Below are 27239 nucleotides of genomic sequence, written 5' to 3'. Positions count from 1 at the left end.
CCCCTCCTTGCGGTTTGAGCTTGAAATGTCCCCTGTCCGGTTCCTTGCTTTAGATAATTACCGTGAAACTTGTGCTGGCTTATGATCGCAATATCCCTTGGTTACTGATCATAATCTCGATGGCCTAGCATCCTTTCCAGGTTACTGTCATCACTGCTCCTGGGTTGCTGACCACGTTGGAGCCACCCTGCCTGAGGGAAGACTCCATGCAGACCCCCGGCACATCACGTGGCCTCTGGAGGAATGCCCAGATTTCCCGTTAAATATCCCAGGCTGGTCTGAAAATGGAAGGCAGTTTTTGGAGGTGTTAACCTGCTGCGTTCTCAGACCACTGGTGCTCTGATAATAAACGCTTATTCTATGACCCAACTCCTGTGTTGGTCTATTGGCTGAGTGGCGCAGGCAGCAGGAGCCCCGGACTCATTTGGCCTCCTGTTTCAAAATCACTCTGGCAGACCAGCATTCAGGCAGATTAAGGGAACAGGAGAGGATCCCATGGCTTGATGAGTTTTGAGCACATCTACATGTCTGTTAACAGCTATTACAATTTCCAATTTAGTCGGCGGGTGGGGGTGGGGGAGTACAGAAGCCAGACCTGGCATGCTGTAGAATATGGACAACTAATACTGGTCTCCTGAACAAATGATGACTGATCAAGTAAACTTCAAATTGTGGCTTAAAAAGAGGGCACCTCACTGTATATATTGAAGTGAATTCCAGATAGTTGAAGGGTTTAAACATAAAAACGACTTCATGTATGCTGCCTCATGGTTACAAAGTAGCTGCACACCTCCAGCATTACATCTGTGTTCCAGGCATTGATAAAAAAAAATCTACTAAAATGACTTCCTTGAAGCTTTCGCAACTTCCATCTATATTTATTTGGCCCAAATCTAGCTGAAAGGGAGGCTAGGGACTATAAATGTATTTCTCTGGGAATGTTGCTATTCCTAAACAAAACTGGAGTTCTGTTAGTAAGAAAAAATCCTATTATAGAAAGGATAACAGCCACACTACTAGTAGCAGCTGCCCAGCGTTTTGTTGAGTGATTGTAAAGAGAAGCAAGAATTGAAAAGACCGAGAGGTCAATGATACTGTTTTCTGCACTGGGGGCTGGAGGCCACACCGCTATGTGAGCTGTGTTGCTTGAGGTGCCTGTGATACTTCTGAGTAGAGAAATCAAGGAGGCAGTGGAATATGCATACCTGGAGCTCTGAGGAAATACAGATTTGAGAGAGAGCAGCATATGAATGAAATTTAAAAATCATCAGCTGGATGAAATCACCAGGCACAAAAGAGAAAGTCAAGGAGAGTGGCCTGCGTCAAAGAGGGAAGGAGAGCTCAGAGATTGCACTAGAGTGAGCAGTGAGCAGGAGAAGACCAGGCGGTTGCAGTGTCCCCAGGCTCAGGAAGAGGGTTCCAGGAGGGGGGAGTGGTCCAACATGCGACTTGGTTGCTGAGATGGTGAATGAGGACAGAAGACTGAGCAATGGTTTTGGCAAAGCAGGGCTGCTCTGACCCCGTAAGAGCTTTTAGTAGCTGTCTACTGGGTTTAACTTGCTTTATTTAACTATTCCCCTAATGGTACACACTCAAGTCATTGTTTTTTCTCTCCTTTCCCTTTTTTGCTAATGGAGACAATGCTACAATGAATATCTTGTGCAGACATTTTTGCAAAGGTGAAAATATTTCTTTTGGGTAAGGCCTAAAACTGGTGAGTCAGAAGCTATGCATGTGTTACATTATAATTCTTATTGTCAAATACCTACAAACTGATTGTACTGACAAACTGACACATTGTTGGAGAGAGTGTACTACTAAGTTAAATCTTTCCCAAGCTGGTAGTAGGGAAATATCTTGTTTTCATTTGAATTTCTTTTTTACATTGGTCATTTCTATTCATGTCTTTTCCCCATTTCTCTTTTCTGTTGTTGTTTTTTAAAATTCTTGTTGACTTGTCAGAGCTCCTATATATATGTATTAAAATTATCTTCTTTATGGTTTTTGTTTTTCTAAGGTTTTTTTTTTTTTGCCAACTTTAAATTCTACATTTATTATATAGATAGATACTTTTTTTTTTTCTTCCTTTCTGCTCAGAAAGGCCTTAATCACCTTAAGATTACAAAAATAATCATTCCCTTCTAGGTTTTATAGTTTTTTAAAAAAGATTTTTATCAAAATATAGCTAACATACAATATTATATTAGTTTCAGGTAACATCATAGCTATTTAACAGTACCCACCTAGCACTATACAGAGTTATTACTACATTATTTAATTACATTCCCTATGCTAAAGAAGTGATCACCATGACAAGTCCAGCAACCATCTGACACCACGCTATCACAATATTATTGATCTTTTTTACCATTTAAAAATTTTTCAGTTAGAGTTGACATTCAATATTATTTTATATTAGTTTCAGGTGTACAGCATAGTGGTTAGACAATTATATAATGTAAGAACTGATCCCCCTGACTGGTACCACCTGGCACTATATGTAGTTATTATCATATTATTGATTATATTTCCTATACTTTACATCCCTATGACTATTTTGCAACTACCAATTTGTATTTCTTAATCCCTTCACCTTTTTCACCCTGCCCCCAACTCCCCTCACATCTATCACTTGATAGATCTAGTACCCATCTGACACCATACAATATTGTTGACTATATTCCTTATGCTATACCCTGTATCCCCACAACTACTTTGTGACAACCAATTTGTACATTAATGGGAAGGACTGACCCTCGGGTTCATTGGTGTGAGGACTGGCCTTGACTACAGTGGAAGAGTTGTGGTGCAGGGGCTGACCCTACAGAGCAGTGTCTACCTCCGCGGGGCTCTGCCCAATCCACCCCTTGGATTTGTTGTTCTTGCAGGTGTCTGGGTGATGCTTCAGCTCATTTTGAAGCTGGCCACTGGGGGCGCTAGTCCCAGGACCACCTTGGAGAGGATGTTGCAGGGAAGGTTCAGCCACAGACCATGCCCCACCTGGGGCCACCCAGTGGGAGCCAGAAAGAAATCTGCAGATGGCTGCCGCTGTGCTGTGCTTGGAAGCGCCTTGACAGGCCAAGCTGAGAACCAAGGCTGGCTGCAGCTCATGCTGGCTTAGGGCTGCTCAGCCAGAGGCACACTCAAACCAGATGCTGGTTGTTTGGGTTCCGCAACCTTTGAGAGACCCTAGGAAAGTCTGCAGCATGAGCTAAGGCAGGCGGTTTATACGAAAAAGTCACTGAAAGAGGCGTGGGTGCGTCTGAAAGTTGGGTGGGGCGGCATCTCAAATTGCCAGGGCATGGAAAGGTGTTGTCGTGCGGGGCGGCCTGCGGGGTCTCTGCTCCCGCTCCCCATACAAGAATGCAGGATATGGTGAGGTCAAAAAGGAACACCCACGGAGCCATTGGTAGGGGAGTCATACCACTACGGTCTCACTGGAGGCTGGGTTCACTGGACGTGGGACCTGCTGTCCGTTTTGTCTGCAACGCACCGACAACTCTCTTTCACTCTCCTCCACTCTCCTCGGCTCTCCTTCGTAGCCGCAGCAGTTATATTAGCGGCCAATGGCTCACTGGTTACAGCTGACGGCCAACTAGCCACAGCTGATGGCCATCCAATCACAGTTGATGGCCATTTACTACCTGAGCCAGCACCTGTCTATGTGAGGCCGAGAGCCTGGAAACTACTTTCTGGGGCTCTGCCCCCACAGGTGTAGACTCAGGTATGGAGGCTGCCTGCGTCTGCACGCCGAAAGTGGGAGGGTTCAACAAAGAAACAATGGGCTCCACCAGCTCTTTAGTCCAGGACAAAGCTGCCTCTCCAGCCCCCGTCCCAAGCCAGACAACTCAGTTCCCCATCATATGTCCCTGCTGTCTTTCCAGGTACTACGCCAGCGCTGGAGCTCAGAGTAAGTCCTTGTGCGGTCCCTTTAAGAGGAGCAGCTGGGACTCCAGCTGCCCTCCATCTCACTCAGTCACAATCTCCACTGGTTTTTACAACCAGAAATGATGGGGACTTCTCTCCCCATCGCTGGAACCCTGGGTTGGGGTGGGGCTGGGACCTCTCGCTTCTTTGAGGGTCAGGGGGTACTGCCACAGCTGAGATATACCTCCTGGTTTTTAATGGTCACACGCAGGTGTGGGACCAGCCTCTTCAGCATCTCTGCCCCTCCTACCAGCCTCGAGGTGGCTTCTCCGGCATGTCCTTAGCTTTAGGGCTTTGGTTCAGCAGGAGTTTAGGTGATTCTCAGCGATGGTTGTTTTGTAGTTTAGTTATAATTTTGGTGTGGCTGTGAGAGGAGGTGAGCACAGCATTACCTACTGTGCCATCTTCACAGGAACCTGGTTTTATAGTCATTAAGAGTGAATATGAAATTTATTTTGGTGTCAGAAGTGAGGGTCAAAGCCAAGCTTTATTTTCCAAATGGTTGGCCAGCTGTTTCTACACCATTTTTTTGTGTAATTTATCTTTTCCCAATTAATTTATGTTCAAGTGTTTAATCCATTTTGACTTAATTTTTGTGAAGAATATAAGGTAGAGGTCTACTTCATTCCTCTGCGTATGTTTATCCAGTTTTCCCAAGACCATTTGTTGAAGAGACTATCTTTCCCCATTAGATGCTTTTGGCTCGCTTGTCAAATATTGGTTGATTGCATATGTGGGGGTTTAATTCTGGGCTCTCTATTCTGTTTCATTGGTCTATGTGTCTTTATGCCAGTATTATACTGTTTTTATTTCAGTAGCTTTGTAGTATACTTTGAATTCTGGAAGCATGATACTTCCAGCCTTGTACTTTTTCCTCAGGATTACTTTGGCCATTTGGGGTCTTTTGTGGTTCCATACAAAATTTAGGAATTTTTTTCTATTTCTGTGAAGAATGCCATTGGCATTTTGATAGGGGATTTTGTTGAAGCTATAGATGACTTTGGATAGTATTGACATTTTCCCAATACTAGTTCTTCTGATGCATGAACACAGGATGTCTTTCCATTTGTGTCCTCTTCAGTTTCTTTCAGCAAAGTCTTGTAGTTTTTGTTATACAGATCTTTGATTTTCTTGGTTAAATTTACTCCTAGGTATTTTGTTGTTTTTGATGCTGTTGTGAATGGGAGAGTTTTCTTTATTTTTTTCCAGATGTTTCATCCTTAGTGTATAGAAATGTAATTGATTTATGTATGTTGATTTTCTATCCTGCAACTTTACTGAAATCATTGATTATTTCCAACAGTTTTTTGGTTGAGTCTTCAGGATTTTCAATATATAGAAGTATATCATCTGCAAATAATGACAATTTTACTTCTTCCTTCCCAATCTGGATGACTTATTTCTTTGTCCTGACTAAATGCTCTAATTAGGACTTCCAGTACTACACTGAATAAGAGCGGTGAGAGACCCATAATGAGCAAGTAAATTGGATCATTAATCAAAAACCTCCCAACACAGAAAACCCCAGGACCAGATAGCTTCACTGGCAAATTCTACCAAACGTTCAAAGAAGAATTAACACCAATCCTCTCAAACTATTTCAAAAGATTGAGGAAAAGGAAATACTTCCAAACTCATCCTATGAGGCCAGCATTACCCTGATACTAAAGCCAGATAAGCACTCCATAAGAAAAGAAAACTATAGACCAATAGCCCTGATTGATATAGATGTAAAAATTCTCAACAAAATATTGGTAAGCTGAATTCGAGAACACATAAAAAGGATTATACACCATGACCAAGTGAGATTCATCCCTGTGATGCAAGGATGGTTCAACATATGCAAATCAATAAATGTGACATATCACATTAATAAAATGAAAGATTAAAAAATCTCATGATTATCTCAATAGATGCAGAAAAAACATTTGACAAAATACAACATCCTTTCATGATAAAAACCCTTGGCAGATTGGGTATAGAAGGAACATACCTCAGTGTAATAAAAGCCATATACAACAAACCCACAGCTAGCATTCAATGGAGAAAACTGAAAGCTTTTCCTCTATGTTCAGGAACAAGACAAAGAGGCCACTCTTATATTTCTCCTTTGAACGCTGACTGTGCATTAGGTTCTGCTACCAGTGGCTTAGAGGGAGACCATGGGACTGGAGGAGGGCAGACCTGTGCCTTCCTTTGCTTGCCCTCCTGGTAGTGTCACCTTGTGGGCCCTCACTCTGACAGCAGTAGCTGGTACCAGTCTGCACTTCCTAAGCCAGCTCCCCTGGAGCCATTGGAGTTCCCAGCTTTGCAGACCTGCCCTCAGAGCTTCCAGACCTCTCAGTCCGCTTTCCAGTCCTGCAGGGGACTGCTGCTTCTGGCACTTACTTTCTCTGCATTACCTCAGTGTCCTGTATTGGTTTATACCCACACATGCACATTAAAAAAAAAAGATCATTTTAAAGAAATATTAATCTATTCCTATTTTACTAATTTATTTTTCAAGTTTAAAAATTTTTTTAATTTTTTAACCTTAAAATTATTTATTCAGTTTTTAATATTTAATACATTCCCATGGTTCACAAAAGGTACAAAAGGCCATAATTAGCAGGTTTAATAAAATATATTCTTTCCACCCTGGTTCTCTGCTTTCCTTATCACTAACTTTAGTGATAACTAAAGTTATCACTGTTTTGTGTGTCTTTGCAGAGATACTTAATGCAAATACAAGCATAAAGAGCTTTTTTTCTGATTTCTTTGTTTTCTTCTTCTTCTTCTTCCAATTAGAAAAGGCAGTGGAAGCTTATCAGATATCTTAATGGCTCTTCTTGTGATAGTCATATTTTTTTGTTTCTTTTTTAATCTACTAAGACCTCTGAGATCTATTTTGAATGAACTAAATGTATTTTTTCTTTTTTGATCTATTTTGAATGAACTCATTTATGATGTATATTTATCTTTATGGGATCCATTTGTTAATATTTTATTAAGCATTTTGTATCAATATTTATAACTGAGATACTGAGATCGGTGTTTGTGTGTGTGTGTGTGTGTGTGTGAGAGAGAGAGAGAGAGAGAGAGAGAGAGAGAGCTTTTTAACTGGCTTTGTCATTGGCGTTTGTATTAGTCAGGGTCCAGCCGGCAAAACAGAAGCCATACTAGGTGTGCCCGTGGGATTTAACATAGAGCACTACTTGGCTGCCGATGGCCGTCTGAAGAGGTGCAATGTGGCTAGTACAGGTCGCAACAGAAGCTGGAGGTTGGAACCAGCAGCAGCTACTCGTTTCCCTCTAGCGCCTCCTGCTGGAATCTGAATGGCAAAGGGTGCGGGTGTCCCTGATCCAGCCAACCACAGAAGGGTAATCTTAGACCCAGGAGACTGAAAGAAGGGGCCTTTCCTTCTTTTTCCGTGCTCCTGAATAGTTAAAACAACCTCGAAAGCCCCTGTTCTTTCAAAGTTTGAAAGAATTCCTGGCAAACCATCTGAGCATAAGGCTTTTGTAGGGAAACAGGTCATACAGCTTATGCAGTTTTTACCTAAATTACTGAGTTAGGCTTTCCATCTTTTCCTCAGTCAGTTGTAGTAAGATATACATACTTTCCTAGAAGACCATTGACTGGCATACAGTTGCCTAAAGTATTGTTTTATAATTATTTCCCTTATTTAATCCTGATTTTATGTATTTGTGCTCTCTCATCCCTATCCCTTTTTTTAAAAAAAAGTAGTCAAGCTATTTTGTGGTCTTTCTACTTTGTTCTTCAAAAAAACTAAATCTTGAATTTGTTATCCATTCTTCTTTTTTTTTTACCTTATGTTTTAAATTTTGTACTAATTTTTCTAGTTTTGCCCTTAGAATGCTTGATACATTTTTGCATGAAGTATTTAAGGATATTGTTATTACTTTGCCTTCAGCTTTAACCCTATCCCCTGGGGTCTGATATGTAATCTCCTCATTATTGTAATTTCCTAGATAGGCTGCTGTTCTAGTTTGATTTCCTCTTTGAAACAAGGAAAAACATTTTTTTTCCATTTCCGATAAGTTGGGTATTAATATGTGTATATTTTTGCTTCAACTTTATTATTGTTAGTTTTATTATTGCTTTAGAATGTGGTTTCTATTTCACTTTTTTGGAATTTATTGAGGGTTTTTTTGTGATCTTATATATTGTAAAATTATGTAAGTCCTCTGTTTTTGAAAAGACAGTGTGCTATATGTTTTCTTTCTTTTCAGGATACAGAAATTGATATGCATATGTAAAGTCAACCATGTTCATACTATTATTCAGACCATCTATATCTGTTTTTTATTTTTTGTTTTCTTGTCTTACTTGATGGTAGGGACTGAAAGAAATGAGTTTAAATATCTTACTATGAATGTGTTTTTCCACTTTTTTCTAGTCCATGAGAGATATCTTTCTATTGTGAATTATGAAATTCACCATGATAAAGTGACGCTTGTGTATAACTTAGTGAGTTTTCTTTGAATTCAGATTTCTCTGATATTAATATTATACACTTTCCTTTGCTTTATGTTTATTTACCATCATTCTACCCATCATCTACCTATAATTTTAGTTTTGGCCTTTCTAAGCCACTTTGTTTTAATATATCAGCATAGTTACATTTTTAAAAATCCATATGAGAAATTTTCACCTTTTATTAAATTAATCTGATTATATTATAAATGATTACATTTATCTGAAAACATTTTTTGATGTATTTTTAATACTTGCTGTTTTTTCTGTTTGCGCCTTTTGCGATGTTGAGTTTTTTCTTCTTTGAATTTACAAGGCATGTAGTCTGTTTGGGTTCTAATATTTACCTTTAAAACTTTAGTGTTTTTAAGCCTATTTTTCACAATGTATCAATTTCAGTAACATAACCATCTCTCTTTATTTTCTCCTATAAAAGATGAGAAAATTAGTATTCTTGGACTATCTATTCCCTCTTCCACAATTTTATTGCTTATTTTGGAGTATTTATGCTACTTTATATCATTGTCAATTAAAATGGTTAAATAGTCTCCCCTTTCCTAAGAATTACAACAATTATATTATTGTTAGAATTTCTGCATTATTTGGATGTGATTTATATTTAGTAGATTCAATACTCAGTTCTTGTTTTTCATCCTATAACTTCCCCACTTCTCAGTATTTTAATTTTATCTCTCAAACAGATTACATCGTCAGGTAGATTTTTTAAAATTTTATGGAGATATAACTGAGGCACACTAAACTGCACATATATAAAGCATATAAAGTACACACACAAATAAACACACATCTGTGAAAGCATCACTGTGTTCAAGATAAAAAACATTTCCATCTGAGGAAAAGCAATACTTAATATAGAGGACAGACAACCCAGATATCCAAGTACATGTAATTTTGTAGATCTGAAATAATAGAATAGAACAAATTGAATAGAAAAGCAATTAAAAAGCATAATGAAAGCCAGAATTCCTAAAATGAAGGATAGAAATTTGTACATTGAAAGAATTTATCATTTAGGACAAAAATAATAAACAGCTATAAACTCAGAGTGAAATTATTGAAAGGCAAGGTTAAAGGTAACATGGCAGAGTTACTGTTACCTACTAAAGAGAAATTAATTAACTTCAGATTTCTCCTTAGCAATTTTAAATGAAAGAAGAAAATGGAACAATGTAGATTGAGGGCTTTGTTTGAGCGATATTGTATGACCCAGTTTTTCATAGCCACCCAAGTAATCGTTCAAATGACAAGGCAACAGAAAGATGTTATCAAATTGTTAGACATTCATGAACTATGTCATTCGTATACTGTGATCTAAAATACACTTGACTGCAGCTAACATAATACCAAATGGTAGAAAAACTGAGTTGTTTTCTCCACGGTTGGGAATAAGGCAAAGATACTCTTCACTTCTATTCAACATTGTTCTGGCGGTTACAGACCTTGCAATTAGGCAAGAAAAAGAATGAAAAGGCAGAGGGGTCTCACCAGAGTGTCTGCAATGATGCTCTATGTCTTTCATCTTCTAGTCCATGGTCCCCTTTTATTTGTATTTTAGTTTTGTTATGTCCTGGGATATTTTCTCTACTTTACACTCCAATCCTTCTATTTAATTTTTTAAAAATGTATTTCTTTTACTTAAAATTTTAAATACTCTATTAAAACATTTTAAAGTTTAAGTGCCTTTTCTATCTTCTGATCTTTTCCATAACATTCTATTCTGATGGATGAAATAAGATCTTGAATTTCTCTGAGAATATAGAATAGAGATTTTAAAACATTCTCTTCTCTTCCTTGAATTATGTGCTTCCTCTGGTATCAGTTTTTTCTCTATCTTTTCTCTCTCTTCCAGGCTACAGGTTTTCTTCAAATGTGTGATGCTTCTATGAAGCACAAGGCAATACAGAGCTGGCCAGAGTGTTGTTTCTGTAGGCAGGGCTTGTCAAAAGGAAGGCTTCCCTGTAGCCAGAGGGAGCAGGAAGCTGGTTTTACCCCAGAGACTTCTCAAACACCAGAAGTAGAGGGCTTCATGGTGAGGTGTTAGCACCTATACTAGCTGCCTCATGAGTCTCTCCCCACTTCAGTTGCTTTAGAAGAATCTTCTGCATGTGTATGGTGGGGGTGGTGAGAGCCAATAAACAAGTAAACTCCTGATATTTCACATTTTCAGCTCCACTTTCCTCCTCTTCTCCTTCTGTTTGTCAGCCTTCATTTTGAATATCCCTGGGGTCTGCCCTCAGTCAGGTTCATTCTATCAATTGCAGACCCTCCAAATGGACTTGTGTCTGTGCCTCCCATCACCCTGATTAAAAAATTATATTTTTCACATCAGCTTTCTGTCTTCAAGATGGCCCTTCTCCCATTCTCTTTGTTGTAATATATTTATCCTTTTATCATTTACTATTATTTTAATGGCATCCAAGAAGGGATAGGCATTTAAACACATAAATTTAGTCTGCTCTCTTGAATTGGAAGCTCCCAATTTAAAAAGATTACTTTGGCTGTCTCATGAGAAGGAAGTGGAAGAGTGAACAGTATTCTAGAACTGTCCAGAATTGTTATGACCCTTGCATCATTATGAAATGACCTTCTTTATAGCTGTTAATATTCTCTGCTCTAAAATTTACTTTGTCCGATATTAATATGGCCACTCCATCTTTTTCTTAAAAAATTAGGGTTAACATTGTATATTTTCCTATTCTCTTAACTTACTTTTTTTTTTTTTTTTTAAGATTTTATTGGGGAAGGGGAACAGGACTTTATTGGGGAACAGTGTGTACTTCCAGGACTTTTTTCCAAGTCAAGTTGTTGTCCTTTCAGTCTTAGTTGTGGAGGGCGCAGCTCAGCTCCAGGTCCAGTTGCCGTTGCTAGTTGCAGGGGGCACAGCCCACCATCCCTTGCGGGAGTCGAACCGGCAACCTTGTGGTTGAGAGGACGCACTCCAACCAACTGAGCCATCCGGGAGCTCAGCGGCAGCTCAGCTCAAGGTGCCATGTTCAATCTTAGTTGCAGGGGGCGGAGCCCACCATCCCTTGTGCGAGGAGTTGAACCGGCAACCTTGTGGTTGAGAGCCCACTGGCCCATGTGGGAATCGAACCGGCAGCCTTCGGAGTTAGAAGCATGGAGCTCTAACTGCCTGAGCCACCGGACCGGCCCTCTCTTAACTTATTTTGTCTTTATTTTCAAAGTGGGTTTCTATGTAGGTAGCATATAACTGAGTCTTGCTTTTTTATCCAGTTTGACAGTCAGTTTTTTAAATTGAGGTATTTAAACCATTTACATTTAATGTAGTTGTTGATGTGGTTATGTTACATCAAGAGGACGTAATTCTAGTTTATGCACCTAATAACAGGAGCTCTAAAATGCATGAAGTAAAACCTTATAGAACTGTAAGGAGAAATAGACAGATCTTCAATTTATAGTCAGAGATTTCAATACTCCTCTTTCAATAATTCATAGAACAAATAGAAAATCAGGAAAGATATAAAAGAATTGAACAACACAGGACAGGAAGAAATAGTCAAGGAGTCAGTCAGAGAAGTCTGGAGGGATTGGGGACCCTAATTTTTGTCAAGAAGACTTTTGAGAGGGAGAGGAGCTGAAAGGAAGCAGCAGAAGTTGGAAATAGACACCAGTAAGTCAGAGGATTTGGAGATTTTAAGTTGGGAGAAGGTTAAAGCCTTTTCTTTTACTTTCTTTTTTTAAAAATAAATTTTATTGAGGGATATTGGGGAACAGTGTGTTTCTTGTGGGCCCATCAGCTCCAAGTCATTGTCCTTCAATCTAGTTGTGGAGGGCGCAGCTCAGCTCCAAGTATAGTCACCGTTTTCAACCTTTAGTTGCAGGGGGTGTAGCCCACCATCCCATGTGGGAATTGAACTGGCAACCTGTTGTTGAGAGCTCGTGCTCTAACCAGCTGAACCATCCAGCAGCCCCTCTGGAAGCTCAGCTGCAGCTCGTTGTCTTCAATCTAGTTGTGGAGGGCTCAGCTCGCTGGCCCATGTGGGAATCCAACCAGCAGCCCTGTTGTTCAGAGCTCACGCTCTAACCAACTGAGCCACCTGGCCGCCCAAGCCTTTTCTTTAAATATGAATGAAAAGGCTTTGCTTTTATGAAAAGAATTTCGTGCATGAAATACCAGATATGTAGATGATTTAGAATAGCATAATCGTAGGTCAGAGCTACTCTCCAAAGACCCTGCTTTGACCATAACTGTGACCTCACTTGGGCCTAATAGAAAAATGTGTTTCTCTCTGACATCTATTATTGACTCTCCTAGTGAAATGAGGTTTAGCCTCCAACCTAGGAGAAAGGATGGGTTCTTGGGTGCCGTACAAAATGCATCACCCTACATATTCTCCTCCCTTTCAGCTTTAGTCCAGTCTCTTGCCCAGTTTCCAAAGAGTGGCCCTGGGTGCCAGGAGGCCTTGTTTTTCCATACAAAGTATCCTGGGAAGTCATGTGTAATGGATTTTTAAAATAAGAGAAGTCATATGTAAAGAGGAATTGCATATCTAAAGGGATTCAGTGGTGGCATGCTTTTGTAAAGCACAAAGCCATGCATTTAATGACAAGAAACTTGTTGAGGAACCACTGAGTGTAAGGCCATGGGGATAGAAAGGTGACTAGAACGGAAGGTTCACCATCTACGGGGTAAAAGAGACGGGCACACGGTGAGTTGTAAAGAAAACAAGTTTCTACCAGGATAAATGATCGTAGAATGAATATAGCTGTGTAACTACCACCCAGGCCAGGAGAAGGAACATAACCAGCACCCAGACACCCCCCAAGTCCTCTCCCAATTACCAAAGTAATGGTACCTATTTACATCCTCCTTCCTGGAAATGTAAGTTGCAGTTGGTTCACCTTGTCCACACTTTTGTGTTGTCAATCTTTTGTCAGTCTTTTAAAATTTTAGCCCTTCTAGTGGGCAGATAGAGGTATCTCATTGGGGTTTTAATCAGAACCAGATTTGATTTCAGAAAAACAAAGCATGTGATATTCTCAGGCCTGGGCATTACAGAGCAATTCACAATCATTACAAGGTGAATGATGCATTCCATAGCAGAAGAATCTGGCGCTATGGATGGAAAAGAGGCTGCCGCTCCCTTTGAGAGGGTTGTCTGGGAAGATGGCTGGGAATCAGGTCCCTGTCCGGGCTCCAGGACTCCCAGGTGTGGCACTGGGCTCTCCACTCCCACCACCTCCTCACAGTCCTGCCACTAGTCCGCGTTCAGCAAGGTGGCAGGTGAGCTCCTCCCAGAGGCAGGCACCAGCTTCCCCAGACACCTTTGGAAGTGACTGGACCAAAACTCTCTTGTGTTTTCCCGGCTGTTACATCCTGCCTTCTTGCTAGTTATTATGCTGGATGGGAAACCTATGCAAATGCTTTATTTTGGGAAAATGCTTGGGATGACTGAAAAACAACAACCCAGACCTCCCCAGAGCTGGAGGCAGCTGATGCTCCTGGCATGAGTTGGTAGGCTGCCCTGCTGGGACGGAAAGCTCTAGCAGGTCAATCATTTACCCAGCGGGATGGCAGGGTGCTGAGCTTTCACATAGAAAGCCCCTCAGGAGAAAGGAATGAAAGTGTGTTGTGCTCGGCTTTCCTAGGGGAAGCTGGCAGAGCAAGAGGTGTGAGGAGGTCACAGGTGATTTCCCCCCAGGGGCTGGCCCTCCCAGATTTATGGGGCGATCTCTCCGGCCTTTCCTGGGCAGGAAATGGGCTGTTTGTTAATGCCTTTCCCCTGCCACATACACCTGCGAAAGCCAGTGGGTGGTATTTTAAAATAATTTACTAAATGAAATTTCTGTGTTTTCTTTTGGATAGCTGCCCAGTAATTGGCTTTGTGCTTTTTAATTCAAGAAATGGCTTCAAATATACAGGACCTTGGGATTCAATCTCTCTCTCTCTGTCTCTCTCTCTGTCTCACACACACACACACACACACACACACACACACCACACAGAACACCCCCCCCCCACATCCATACCTGTCTCCTCTTAGGTGAGAAAGGGGTGAGGATACCATAGGAGATGTGGGGTGGCGGTTTTTTTTTAATCCTAGAAGTCTTTCTTAAACGTGTTGTACCCACTTGCCATCCCCCGCCCCCCACGCTTCCTCTACTTGCTCCTTCCTTTACCCACAGTGACCCATAAGCTATGGAGCATTACTAATTCTAATTTCACTTGTCTAAAATTGATGTTTCCTGAAGAAAAACAAATGTGCAATGGGCTTGCCCTGGCTCTTGGCCTTGGTTTAGCAAGTCCCTTCCCAGGCACTTGACCTCCTTTTTCCCTCCCACCTGTATCTGCTTACCAGTGGTCCTCCTGGCCACCAGGGGGAGCTGTCTGTGTGGGCATTGCAATTCATTTCCCCCAGGGCCGAGCTGGCTCTTACTGCACGTGGGCAAACAACGAAGCTCCTAGGTTTATCACTGTATTCATTGGACAACTAGGGGCAGGGACACTCAGAACTCATGCTAGACCAGGTTTCTTCTGTCTTCAGGAATGGTGCTCAGCTCCACCCTGCTGTTCTGCGGCCCCCCAAACCCCAACACACACATAACACGCCCCCTCCCAGGTCCCTGGGTAGTCCTCAGGGTTTTATTAAATGAATTATCACTTATGTGCAGAATGAAATTTGAATTTCTGGTTGCATGAACATCTTCTTAAGTGAAGGCTTTTTTTTTTTTTTTTTTTTTTTAATTGGGGTAACTGGTTAATGGCAAGGTATAAATTTCAGGTGTTCAGCTCTCTTGTATGACATCTGTATACTCTATTGAAGTGGAGGGGTTTTAAGTGTATCTTCAACTCACCTGAGCAAATTGCTTTACTTTGGAGGGTATTTTCACCCTTGTGACTATTACTATGGAAATCATACTTTCACATCAGATTACAGTTGTTGCAAATTTCTTAAAGTATCCTTTGTGCTCATTACTGCTTTGAAATTGCAGTATTTATTAGACCCCCTGCTGGATGTTGTCACTGAGTGTATTAATAAAGGAGCACAAATATTACTGTCACACTCTTCAAATATTTGGATAACGTATTTCAGTATAGCGGATTTCCTTTCAAAATCTTACGTATTTATCTTTCTTCTTTGTATTTAAAAGTATTAATCTCAGGTGCAGTTTATAATCACAAAGGGCTCTGGGTGCTACTCCAAATTTGGTGACAAGACCCTGCTCTGTTACCTACGGAGGAATCTGTAACCTGGTCTGCCTAAATGTTTACGCAGAAGATCAGGAACATACATGTTTTTCTTCAGGGCAGTCACACCCTTGTGAACTAGAAGCAAGAATGTCCTCATTTCCATGTGTATGTTCTCATACGGAGGAGTCGTTTACTCCGTCCGTTTAGCAGTCCTCAGCAAGTTCCTTTACTTTCTAAGCCCAGTTTCCTCATCTGTGAAACGAAGCCGATTGCAGTGCCTCTATGTCCTCGGTTACTTGAAGGAGGTAACTTAACACTGCAGGTGGCTCCCTTCTTCTTGGCTTCCAGAACACCCTCCTTTGGGTTCTCCTAGCTTACCGGGCATGCCTCCTCTGGCTGCTTCCCTACAACCTACCTCCACCCCCCAGCCTCTAAATGTGAGCCGGTCCTCACACCAGCCATTGGCCCCTTTGAGTCCTCACCTATGTTCACTTCTAGTGGCATCGTTTCTAGCTCATGGCTTAAATGAATGACATTCGTGGGCTGATGGCTCCCAAACTGATCTCTCCTTGAATTCCAGCTGTCTATGTCTAAAGACCCACTTGACATCGTCACTTGAGATAGCTCAGACCGAACACATGTAAAATAATCTACCTTACTGGATCAGAACTGGTGTTTCCAGGCAGGAATTCCCACCCGTTTTCAGGAATTTTTTCGCTTTCCCGTTCCCGAATCCGGAGATATGAACTGTTTTCTGTTCTCCATGCTGAATCGTTTCCACAAAGTGACAGCCAAATACTACCAACCACCTGGTTCAAGGAGCCGATTTTCCCGATTTCCCGACCAAGTTTTCTCAGGATTCGGGAATGGGAAAGCAAAAAAAATTCCTGAGAACGGGTGGGAATTCCCACCTGGAAACCCTAATCAGAACCTCTTCTTTCCAGAGGCTTCTTCATTTCAGAAAACGGAACCCCATTCTTCCAGTTGACCCAGCCCCAAATCTTGACATCATCCTTTAAGCCTCTTTTTTCACACCCTACACCGAGCCGTCAGTGAATCCTACCAGCTCTGCTTTCAGGTACATCCTGATCCCTTCTCCCCGCTCCACTGCTACTGCCTGGTCCAGACCCACATCTCTTGCCTGGATTGTCACCGTCCATGCCGTTCCCTCTGCCTGGCAGTGAGAAAGCAAAGAGGCACCAAGGCCGGAGAAGTGGGATGGATTTGTGGCTAAGCATTGGGCTTTGGGGCAAGGCATTTAGGGTGTGAATCCTGGCTCTGTCTTCAGTTTATTACTATCAAATAACAGACTGTTACCATGTAAATTGTGAATGTGCTATGGTTTTCAGACTATTTCCATTCAGGACAATAGTGGCTGACATGAAAGCAGGATTCTCTGGGACATTTCAGAGGCCTTCAATTTCTTTTCTTTTTTAATTTTTTAAAATTAGTTTCAGGTGTACAAAGCAATGTACTAGTTAGACATTTACACACCTCACAAAGTGATAACCCCTCAATGTACTACCCCTCTGACATCATATATAGTTGTTACAATATCATTGACTATCTTTCCTATGCTGTGCTCCACATCCCGTGGCCATACAAATATATATATTTAGTTATAGTTAACATTCAATATTATTCTACTTCAGCTTCAGGTGTATAGTGTATTGGTCAGGCATCTAGACAGTCTATGAAGTGTTCCCCCTGACAAGTCCAGTGCCCATCTGGCAGCCTACATTATCTTTACATTATTGATTCTATTCCCCATACTATATTTCATATCCCCGTGACTATATTGTGACTATTAATTTGCACTTTCTAATCCTTTCACCTTCTCCCCCATCCCCACCCATCTCCTCCCATCTAGCAACCATCAGTTTTTTTCTCTGTATCTCTCAGTCTATTTTTGTTTAGTTTGCTTGTTTATTCTGTTCTATAGATTCCACATATAATTGAGATCATATGGTATTTGTCTTTCTCAGTCTGACTTATTTCACTTAGTATAATATTCTCTAGGTCCATCCATGTTGTAGCAAATGGTAAGATTTCATTCTTTTTTATGGCCAAGTAATACTTTATTGTATATACGTACCACAGTTTCCTTTTCTAATTGTCTGTCGATGGGCATTTTGGTTGTTTCCATATCTTGGCTACTGTGAATAGCGCTGCAATAAACATAGAGGTGCATATATTTTTTTGAATTAGTGTTTTGGATTCCTTTGGATAGATACCGAGGAGTGGAGTTGCTGGGTCATAAGGTAGAGGTCTTCAATTTCAAAAGATGAAACCCATGAGAGCCATTAGGGTGTGTTGTCCAAGAAGGGGGGCATGCAGTTGTTTTGAGTGCAGGAGGGGCATGGCTCCATCTCAGGCAGTGGCTTCCCAGAGACGGCCTGGGACAAAGGTTATTTTTCTCCAGGGTTCTGCAGGATGGAAGATTCCAGTGCCTACTCACATACAGGGCCAGGGCAGGGCTGGGTATGACCTGGAGGACTGTGGGGATGGATGGGCGGTGGCCTTGGAGCAGCATCTGTAGGCTCCGGGCTGTGAAGGCATTGGCGCCCAGCAGTCAGCAGGTAACCAGGGTGCCCCCAAGGACCAAATACCAAGCCTCACCCCTTCCCCAACTCCAGGGACCCTGAGACCTCTCAAATGCACGTGGAGGGAAAAAGAAAATATAGCTGGATTTAGACCTCTCTGAGCAGAGCCAAATTTGATTTATGAGAAGCCAAGAAATGTAGCATTTTTTATCCCATGAGGGTCCTGTTGTAATTTATAGCCACAACAGTGGTTTTCTGGAAAACATCAGAGTCTGACTCATGTTTCCTTTTTATTCTGAAATTTGGGATTGTATATTGTACCTCCAAAAGGAGCCCATGCTTTTGTCCTAACAATCTTGGCTAAGACCACTAGTCCTGAAGATTTGGGCAGCAGCAGACATCTACTGGGTGGTCCTGGGGGTAAGCGGCCAAAGAGGGGCTTGAAGGATGCGAGGTTCTTGTCTTGAGAGCGAACGAGAGCAAAACAGCAAGAGGAAACTGCATTCTTATACCGTGTTACCTGAGGGAGGGAATCAAGGCCTTCTTCAAATCTACTTCCTACTTGGCTGACCAGCTGTAGGACAGAGCTATCTGTGTGTCACTTCCTGTATGTCACTTTCAGTGTGTCACTTCCTGCTTTCTACAGGGATTCAAACTTGGATTTCTGAGTCTGATATCATGTTTCATCCAATCCAGCCACAACCAAGTTAACAGTAGCTCTGTGGAGTGATGTTTCTGGAAAGAACCAAATATGGTCACGAATAATCCATTTAATTATTTGGAAGTAGTTTGGCCATAAAAGTAATTAGACTATAACCTTTACTTGAGTTAACATATTTGCCCCCTGCTTACCTGTCTGGTTTCGGATCCTGGGTCTTTTCCTTACTACCGTGTTTCCCCGAAAATAAGACCTAGCTGGACCATCAGCTCTAATGCATCTTTTGGAGCAAAAATTAATATATGATATAATATAAGACCGGGTCTTATATTATATTAAAATAAGACCGGGTCTTATAATTATTTTTGCTCCAAAAGATGCAATAGAGCCGAAGGTCCAGCTAGGTCTTATTTTCGGTAGTTCTGTGACCCTGGACAAATAACTTGATCTCTATGGGCTTTAATTTTATCCAGTATAAAATAGGATTAAGACTAGTATTTATCTCATTGGGTTCTCATGTATCTCATTGGACCAAATTAGTAAACAAAAGTATGCCTGGCACATAGTAAGTGCTCAATAAATTGTAATCACTATTATTATTAGTCTTTCACCTGAGTAGGAGAGAGGGGCATGCTTCATTTTAGTAGTGACAATTTAGAGAGAGTTTGGAAAAAGCTATTTTATTTTTTTCTTTAATTTGTAATAGGTCTATTAATTATAACTTTACTAAACATTCTTGATTGTGACCATTGAGATAGGACTGATAATATCATTCCGTTTTTAGATGATTTTAATTCTTTTTTTTCTTTTTTCTTTTTTTTAAGGAGGGCGCAGCTCACAGTGGCCCATGTGGGGATGGAACCGGCAACCTTGGTGTTATTAGCACCACGCTCTAACCAACTGAGCTAACCGGCCACCCGTTTAATTCTCTTTTTTTATTGATTCAGATTTATTTATTTTTATAATTTAAAGAATAGGTAAAAATTCCTTGTTTTTATCACAATAATGACCTCTCTTATCTAAATCCCTAGCCTTCAGACAGATGGGATGGCAGATCCCAGCCCTTGTAGCTTCTCTGTGGTCAGAGAAAGGCTAAAATGCACGGCACCCCTCCTGTCAAACAGATGTGGCACCTACTGGCTGGGTCTAGAGGTCAGCAAGAAACGGAAAAGAAATACGTGTACAGCTATTCCTTAAACTGCCCACGTTTTAATGTTGTTAGGAAGTTTTAATGTTGCTAGATCTCATCAATGGTGTGGTTGAGGAGGTGTAACTGAGAGACCTAAAGGACTCAGAAAAGGGTTGCTTGGGCGCCCTCCATGTCTACCACTGATGCACGATGGCTCTCTTTCCCACAGTGATGGCTGGAGCCCTGGTGGCCCTGCTCCAGGAGCCGTTGAGAATGGAGGGATTTCATATACCAGGCGCTCTGTGTGCAAGTCTGGGCTCAGCCCTTCCACAGAATGGGGTGTTTCCTTCCACATTCAGCGCTTGAGGTTTAGACCACAGGCAGGTGCAGGGTGCCATCGGGGTACATCATGGACAAGGCTGTGAAATGACTGGACACAGAGCAGGACCAGGTTCCCTGGGCTACTTGGGAGCAGGATGAGTGTGTGACCATTACAGCTCTCTGACCACATGATTTAGATCACAGCCAGAAAGCATCGTCAGTGTTTCTAAAGCAGTCAGACCTCATCCGGCCCTCCCAGCAGTCTTTCCAGCTAAAGGAGCAGTCAGCAGACTCTCGTACCTGCTCTGATGGCAGCTGCCATCATGCTTCTGTTCCAGAAAAGAAGCTAATGATATCCTGCCAGGGCCCTGAGAGTGGCAGTGGTCCTAACTGAGCTCCTTGCAATGCTTGGAGAGCCAAGCTACCAGGCACCTTTCGCTTTGTCTCCTTTTTCTTCCGACTTTTGCTCCCTTACTGGTGGGGGCCTAGTACTCACCGGTAGAAAAGGACATTGTCTTTACTTTTGATTTATGGCGATTATCTTTATCCCAAGGAAGCCCTGCCTCTGGCGCCTGTTCTGGGTGGGTGTTACTCAAGCGTCTTTTGGGTGAATATCAGCCCGGCCCTCCTCTGATTTTCCCATCATGGGTGGGTCGGGGCCACTCCCTGAATGTCCCTGTGCTTTGCAACCTGGAGCCCCGACAGTGCGCTGACTATGCTCCCCAGCCCCTTAGCAGATAGAATACTGCTTTGGAAACAGAAATGAATACTATCCACTTCATAAACAACCACATCCAAAAGGTTTATTCCTGTATTGCAAATAAACCCTACTCACCAAACTCCCATTCACTTTTAATTCGGCTGTCATTAAATCACCCCCATAAATATATATAATAAATACAAAAACAGAAAGGGTTTTTTTTAGGGTTTTTTTTTAAGTCTTTGGTATATAGAGCTTTACTCCTCTCCTTATTTTCCCCTCCTTCCCGGTGTTCTAGGCCCATTTCCTCAGTTCACATTATTCCTTTGGACACAAAAAACAGCCCAGAAGTAAACTTTGTGCCTGGGTCCTGGGTCCTGGTGCCTTTTGGGGCTCCCGGACGGACAGACAGGTCTTGGGGACTCACACGTAGTCGTTCAACCTGTACCCGCTGTAGGAGGCTGAGGTGACCGAGGGGGCCCGGTTGTCCTTGTAGGCGGTGGGCGGCCGGTAGGAGGGCACAGTGGCCGCGGTGGCGGTGGTGGCCCTGGGCTGAGCCTGCGAGGGCCTGGAGGGTGCCTCGTCCTGGCAGGCCAGGCAGAGCAGGGTGCCGCCGATGAGCGACAGGGACGAGGAGATGAAGCCGAGGTACAGGGCCTGCCCGATCTCGAACTTCATGCCGCTGGGCAACAGCGGGTTGTAGAAATTCTGCACCACGTCGTTGGTGGTCCAGGAGACCGCCACCATGCACAGCAGGCCCGCCAGGATGAAGAGCGCGCCGCCCAACACGGCGAACGTGGTCTTGGCCGGCGTGCCCTTGGCGCAGCGCGTGCACTTCATGCCGACCACCGCACAGGCGCAGGCCACCCCGGACAGCAGGCAGGAGATGACCATGAGCGCGCGGGCCGCCTGCAGGTCGCTGGGCAGCGCCAGCAGCGAGCGGTAGATCTGGCACTGGTAGATGCCCGTGCTGTGCCACACGCACTCCATCCACAGCCCCTTCAGGTAGGACACGGCCGTCAGGATGTTGGTGCCCACATGCGCTGTCCTGCGCCAGTGCGGCAGGATGGTGGTGATCAGTGTGCCCACCATACCCAGGAAGCAGAACAGGAAGCCCAGGATCTGCACGGCCGTGCTGGCCATGGCCCCGCCGGGCGGCTGCAGCGCTGGCTCAGGCACCCGCAGGAGTCCTAATGAAGACAGGGAGGCAGCAGGGAGAGAAAGGAAATGGGTTAAATATTATCTTGGTGTATTTATTCTTGCCACTGAAACTGAGTTTCCCATAGGCAGTTGCCATGACAATTAACATATTTAGAAAAGTGGTTTCTGAGACTTCATTGGGTGAAAGAATAAACTGCTCCTCATGCTACTTTCCCTGGAAGCAATGACAGCAGGAGCCTGGCTGGCCTGCGTTTCAAGGGCCCCAGGGAAGGGCGTGCCAGAGCCCCCATTTCTGACCTCTCAGCACTTGCCAGTCACATTTGGTAAGTCCCACCTTGTGTCTACCCTCAAACACTTCTGATGCGTTTAAATCTCATTTCATTCTGTTCTGTCAGTAATCACTTCATTTGTTAAATCAACAAATGGACTGACAATTGTTAAGGTGTGTCTGCTCATGACTTAGAAAATAGCCTTAGACTGCCTTCAAAATGAAACAGGGAGACTTCCCTATGTGCTCAGGTAGGAAGGGTTTAGCATCCAAAGGAAGGTCAGATGCTGCTTTCCTGAATCCGAGAACTGGATGTGACCTTAGAGACACCAGAGGCAGGGATTACCAAGGTCACCAGCTCCTTAGGTGCGCAGCCAGGATGACAAACCAGTGATTCTCCCCTCTTGACTGGGCACCTCCCCTCACACCACTCTGCAGAGGGGTGGGCTTGTAACAAAACAGAGTGCTACCTGGCTTTCAGAGCATTTTAGAGGTTTAAAAAAATTCTAAGCATGGCAAAATCCAGAACACTTCCTGGAGGCAAGGACCCAGCACCTATGTAGTGCCAGGCATATAGGGGATACTTAGGAAATCTTGGGAGGGAGGGAGGGAGTGAGAGCAGAAATACCTCAGTGGATACCACTTGCTGCTCTCTCCTGCCTGGGCCCTGTGTCCACCCCACCCACTGGGTGACCTGGGGCCTCTCTCTGGGGCTCAGCTTCTCCTCTTTAAAATGAGGGTGCAGGGCTTTATGGCCCCAAAGTGCCTTCTGGTTCTGCAGAGAGAGAAAGAAAGCTTCTGTGCTGCTGATGAGTCACTTCAGCTCTAACACCGGGAAGAATTCAGTAGGGACACCTGCCGCCTCCTTCTCCTCAGAGCAGAGGGACACCTGGAAGCCTGCAGGGGTCACACCGTGGGCTGGCAGGGCGTCTCCCAGGAGAGGCAGATGCTGGCTGTGAGCCATGCCTGGGATGCCACAGGCCTTCTTGTCTTTAATTCTGGGCCCATTGTGAAGAAATCCCCTACTAAATCGTGATGAAGGATTTGGTTAGTAACAAGGGAGACTTCCACTCGGAGCCCTTACCATCATCTTTTTTAAAAAAAGATGGCCTTAAAAACATATCCAGGGCTTAAATGCCTTAGCATTGTAGCAGACAGTCCTTAGCTCTGGTGAACAAACAAAACTAGGTAACAACAAAACATCGTGGCACCGGACAGGACGTGCAGTGGTCTGTCTGGTGTGGGGAGCAAGTCTAGGGATTTTGCCCACATTTTAAATGATTATTTGTAGTTCAAGACCCAGTTTTCTTCACACACACTTCATGCTGATTGGCCATACGCTTCTTGTCACCACGCTGCTGTCTTTAGGAAGTCGTCGTCCTTCCACTCAGCAAGGGGGCACTGTGTGCAGGTGCTGGGCTGGGGAGACCCTCCCTGCCCCCAGGGTCTGCTGCTCAGGGGAGGCAGTCCAGGGAGGAGGTGTGACCCCCACAGGAGGCCGCTCTGATGTGTGGGGCCAGGGCTGCTGCCAGCCGACCTACCCCAGGCACTGGGCGCCCGAGCAGAGCTGACATCGAAAGTGCCCATTTATTGATGCTAGGTGCTGTGCCAGCACTGGCAGAGGCTGCCTGGATTATTCCCCCCAATAATCCAGTGAAGCAGCATCTGTTGCATTCCATTTTACACCTGGGGAAACGGGGTGCAGGGGATGGAAATCCTATGCCTGGTCTGGCTAGTACTTTCCACGGTCTGTTTCCTTCAAACACTGTCCTCAATTCAGTAGGACTGAAGTTAGGCGGAGGGCCTGAGGCGGTATCACCAGTGCTTTCTGGGGAGGTGCCTTTCCTCCCTGAAGATATGCCAGAACCTTGGTTCCTTCAATTCAGTGGTTCAGTGGCCAGGGTGACCAACTGTTCTGGTTTGCTGGGGACTGAGAGGTTGCCCAGGACGGGACTTTCAGCATTGAAGCCGGGACAGTCCCAGATAAATCAGGAGGCTGTTTTCTCCAGGTAGTAGCCCAGAGGTTGTGGGCTTCTCCCAATGGCCACTGAGATCCTTCCAGGCCCTCGTGTGGCGTCCTGGCTGGTGGCTGCACAGGCTGTCCTTGGTCCAAGGCATTCTGAGGCTTCTTACAGCCCTTGCTTGTCAAGGTCAACCATTAAGTACACTGATCCTAACTTAGGAATGCGGCATAAAAGCTAAGCCTGCTCGACCCCATTAGTCTAGGGAAGTGGACCAGAAGTTTATTGGAGGTCTAAATATTTATGGAGAGCAGTGACTGCTAATTTTAGAAACCATTAGGTTGCTATTTTTAAACATGTGCTAGAAGGAGTTGCTAATTTAAGAAGTGAGTGTTAATGAGCCTCCAACTCCCAGACACCAGCCCCCTCCCCTGCCCCCCAGCCTCGAAGGTACCAGCAGCTTCTACTGGCATTAGGTCATAATTCAACTTCCCAGCCACTACTTTTCACTTTGGGGCCATTCATGGAAAAATAACTTCAAACGAATGTATCGCCTTAGAAACCACATAAAACGCATCCCTGATGCTCTGGAAGGAACTTGCCCAAGCGTGGCCTCCCAGGAGGGGCCGCGGTGTGGGGACCCACTGGCCATGTTGGGGGCCCGGCTCATCTATGGGAGACCCTTTTCCTGCAGCCGTGTGTGTGCTTGTGGAAGCATTTGCTAGAGAGATGTGAGTCCAAGACAAATATGGTTCCAAGAATCAAGTTCCAAGAAGATGTTGTCAATCTGAGTCGGTGCAGCTGATGTAACAAGATGACACACTCCAGGAATAAATGTCGAGCCTTGCATTTGGATTCGCAAAGCCCCAAAAGCACGATCCTGGGTGGGCAGTATGGGGCTTAGCATGTTTGAGCAGGATTTAGGGCAGTGTTTCCCAACAACTGCTGCTTGGAACACTATGTTTGCCAGATGTCTTATGTGGAGGACATACAGCCAGGTAGATTTCAGAAAAGCTGGTAACTGTAGGATTTCTCATCTCTCCGAATGAGCAAATTGTGAATTTTCCAGAAAAGTCTCCTGGCATTTTCTAAACTTACTGGGCTGGAGACGTCCTCCCCGCACCTTTCCAAGGAACAACTTGAAGTGAAATCACTTTGGCAAGTGGACCAAGAGGATGTAAATTCTTTGAATGTTTAACAGAGCGATGAGGAGATAGGGCTGCTAAAAAAAAAAGAAAAGAAAAGAAAAGAAAAGAAAAAGGACAATTTGGTTTTCAGGAGGGTGAATGAGCTCAGATAGGAGAGCCAGCTAGACGCTATGATTTACCACTGGCAGAGGGTCAGCAAACCCCAGAGCTGCTAAGTAATGTGAAAATCTGTGAAGGACAGCTGCAAAAAACACCAGAGCTGCTGTCGGCACCCCCAAACTGGATCTGGTTTTGTGAGCACCAGATCTGAAAGGCGAGAGGTGTTTTTCCACTTTTACTTTGTCTCCTTCCTCTGTTGTCTGTGAAATGTTGTCTCTGTAAAAAACATTGTCTGTACAAAAACCTTTTTTTTTAAAAGGAAAGAATTAAAAAAAAAAAAGGCAGCCCCCCCTCCAGGAAATACTGTTTCCCCGAAAATGAGACCCAATCTTATATTAATTTTTGCTCCAGAAGACACATTAGGGCTTATGTTCAGGAGATGGCATCCTGAAAAATCATGCCAGGGTTTGTTTTCCAGTTAGGTCTTATTTTCGGGGAAACACGGTAGTGGCGCTCCCTCTGTCGTGCTCACCTCCCAGCCTGCCTGGACCCCAGCAGTGTCAGCTCCAGAGCTTTGTCTCCAAATTAGGCGTCATTTGAACAGCAGTGGCCAGTGGGGATAGCCCGGCCAGGACAAGGGACAGATGGGTTGTTCACCCAGCCCCTGCTCCTGCTTTTTTACTGTTCGGTATTCCTCAGTCCTTATTATGAAGAACTTTCCTCTGGACACACATTGCTCCCTTTCCCACCTGTGCCGCTGAAGGAAGTGTCAGACCCGGGACAGGAGTGGAGGACGTCACACGTGGGGACATCAGGCCCAGGCCAGGCCGGTTGGAAGTTACCTTATCCAGAACCTGCTGGGTCCTCCTGTCTGGGTGAAGAGTTGGATGATTTGGCCACTCATGCCCTGCAGTCAGAGCGGATTTAGAGCCATTTGGGAACGGGTCATTACACACATGTCTGCCCCAAGGGCTCCTGACGTGGTGTTGGATCCATGGTGGTGACAGGTTAAAATTTTGTTTCCTAGAGCTTTATCGGGAAAACGAAGAGCTGCCGTTAAAGGAACGTGGCCCTTGGACTTGGCGAGAATGCAGATTTGCCTTAACTTTGATGTTCAGCAATTTAAGAAAATGTCTGGTTCAAAAATCTCTGTGTCCTTTCTGTCACCCCAGTCAGACTGCCTCCTCATTATTGTTTAGATATTCCATAAATGCTGGAATTTGAGAACCAAGAACAAACTCAAGGGAAATAAGGATTCATATAAATGAGATAAATTAGCAAAACCACCCAACAGGAGAAAATAAAATGACTTTTATGCTATATCAGAATGAAATACCTCCAATGAGGAATTCCTAAATATCTGTTGAATACTGTGTTTCTTAATAAGGTAGAAAGCAAATGGATCTCTTTTCCAGAAGCTTACTCCGGAGGTGCTATTTTAGTACATCTTCCTATACAAGTATAAATGAATTATGAGAAAGTGATCAAGTAATGCCTTGGAAAAACCATTTCATATTCACTTAGGACGGGCCGTACTGTGTGTTTTTGGGCTCTTAAAATGAAGTTTCCTTCATTCATATGCGAAACTTTCTGTAACTTTCCGTGGGTTATTTTTCAGACTGGCAGGCATGAGTATTTCAAATTTATGAGGACTTCTATGCCATCTACATACGG

General features: G+C 43.6%; 1 protein-coding gene across 2 annotated transcripts in view; it reads right to left on the bottom strand.

Moving 5' to 3' along the window:
• Nucleotides 1–21005: 21005 nt before the first annotated feature.
• The window catches only part of CLDN14 (claudin 14), a 94948-nt gene continuing 88714 nt past the window's right edge, over nt 21006–27239 (bottom strand). For both annotated transcript variants that reach the window (XM_019730333.3, XM_019730334.3), the window contains exon 3: nt 21006–22118. In XM_019730333.3, the coding sequence (XP_019585892.1) occupies nt 21352–22071 (720 nt within the window). In that variant the 5' untranslated portion in view covers nt 22072–22118 and the 3' untranslated portion in view covers nt 21006–21351. The remainder of the gene's footprint in view (nt 22119–27239) is intronic.

Source organism: Rhinolophus sinicus, chromosome 17 (assembly GCF_057876585.1).
Source record: "Rhinolophus sinicus isolate RSI-liver-muscle chromosome 17, RSI-T2T, whole genome shotgun sequence".
Lineage (NCBI taxonomy): Eukaryota > Metazoa > Chordata > Mammalia > Chiroptera > Rhinolophidae > Rhinolophus > Rhinolophus sinicus.
This window is presented reverse-complemented; position numbering and strand designations above follow the sequence as displayed.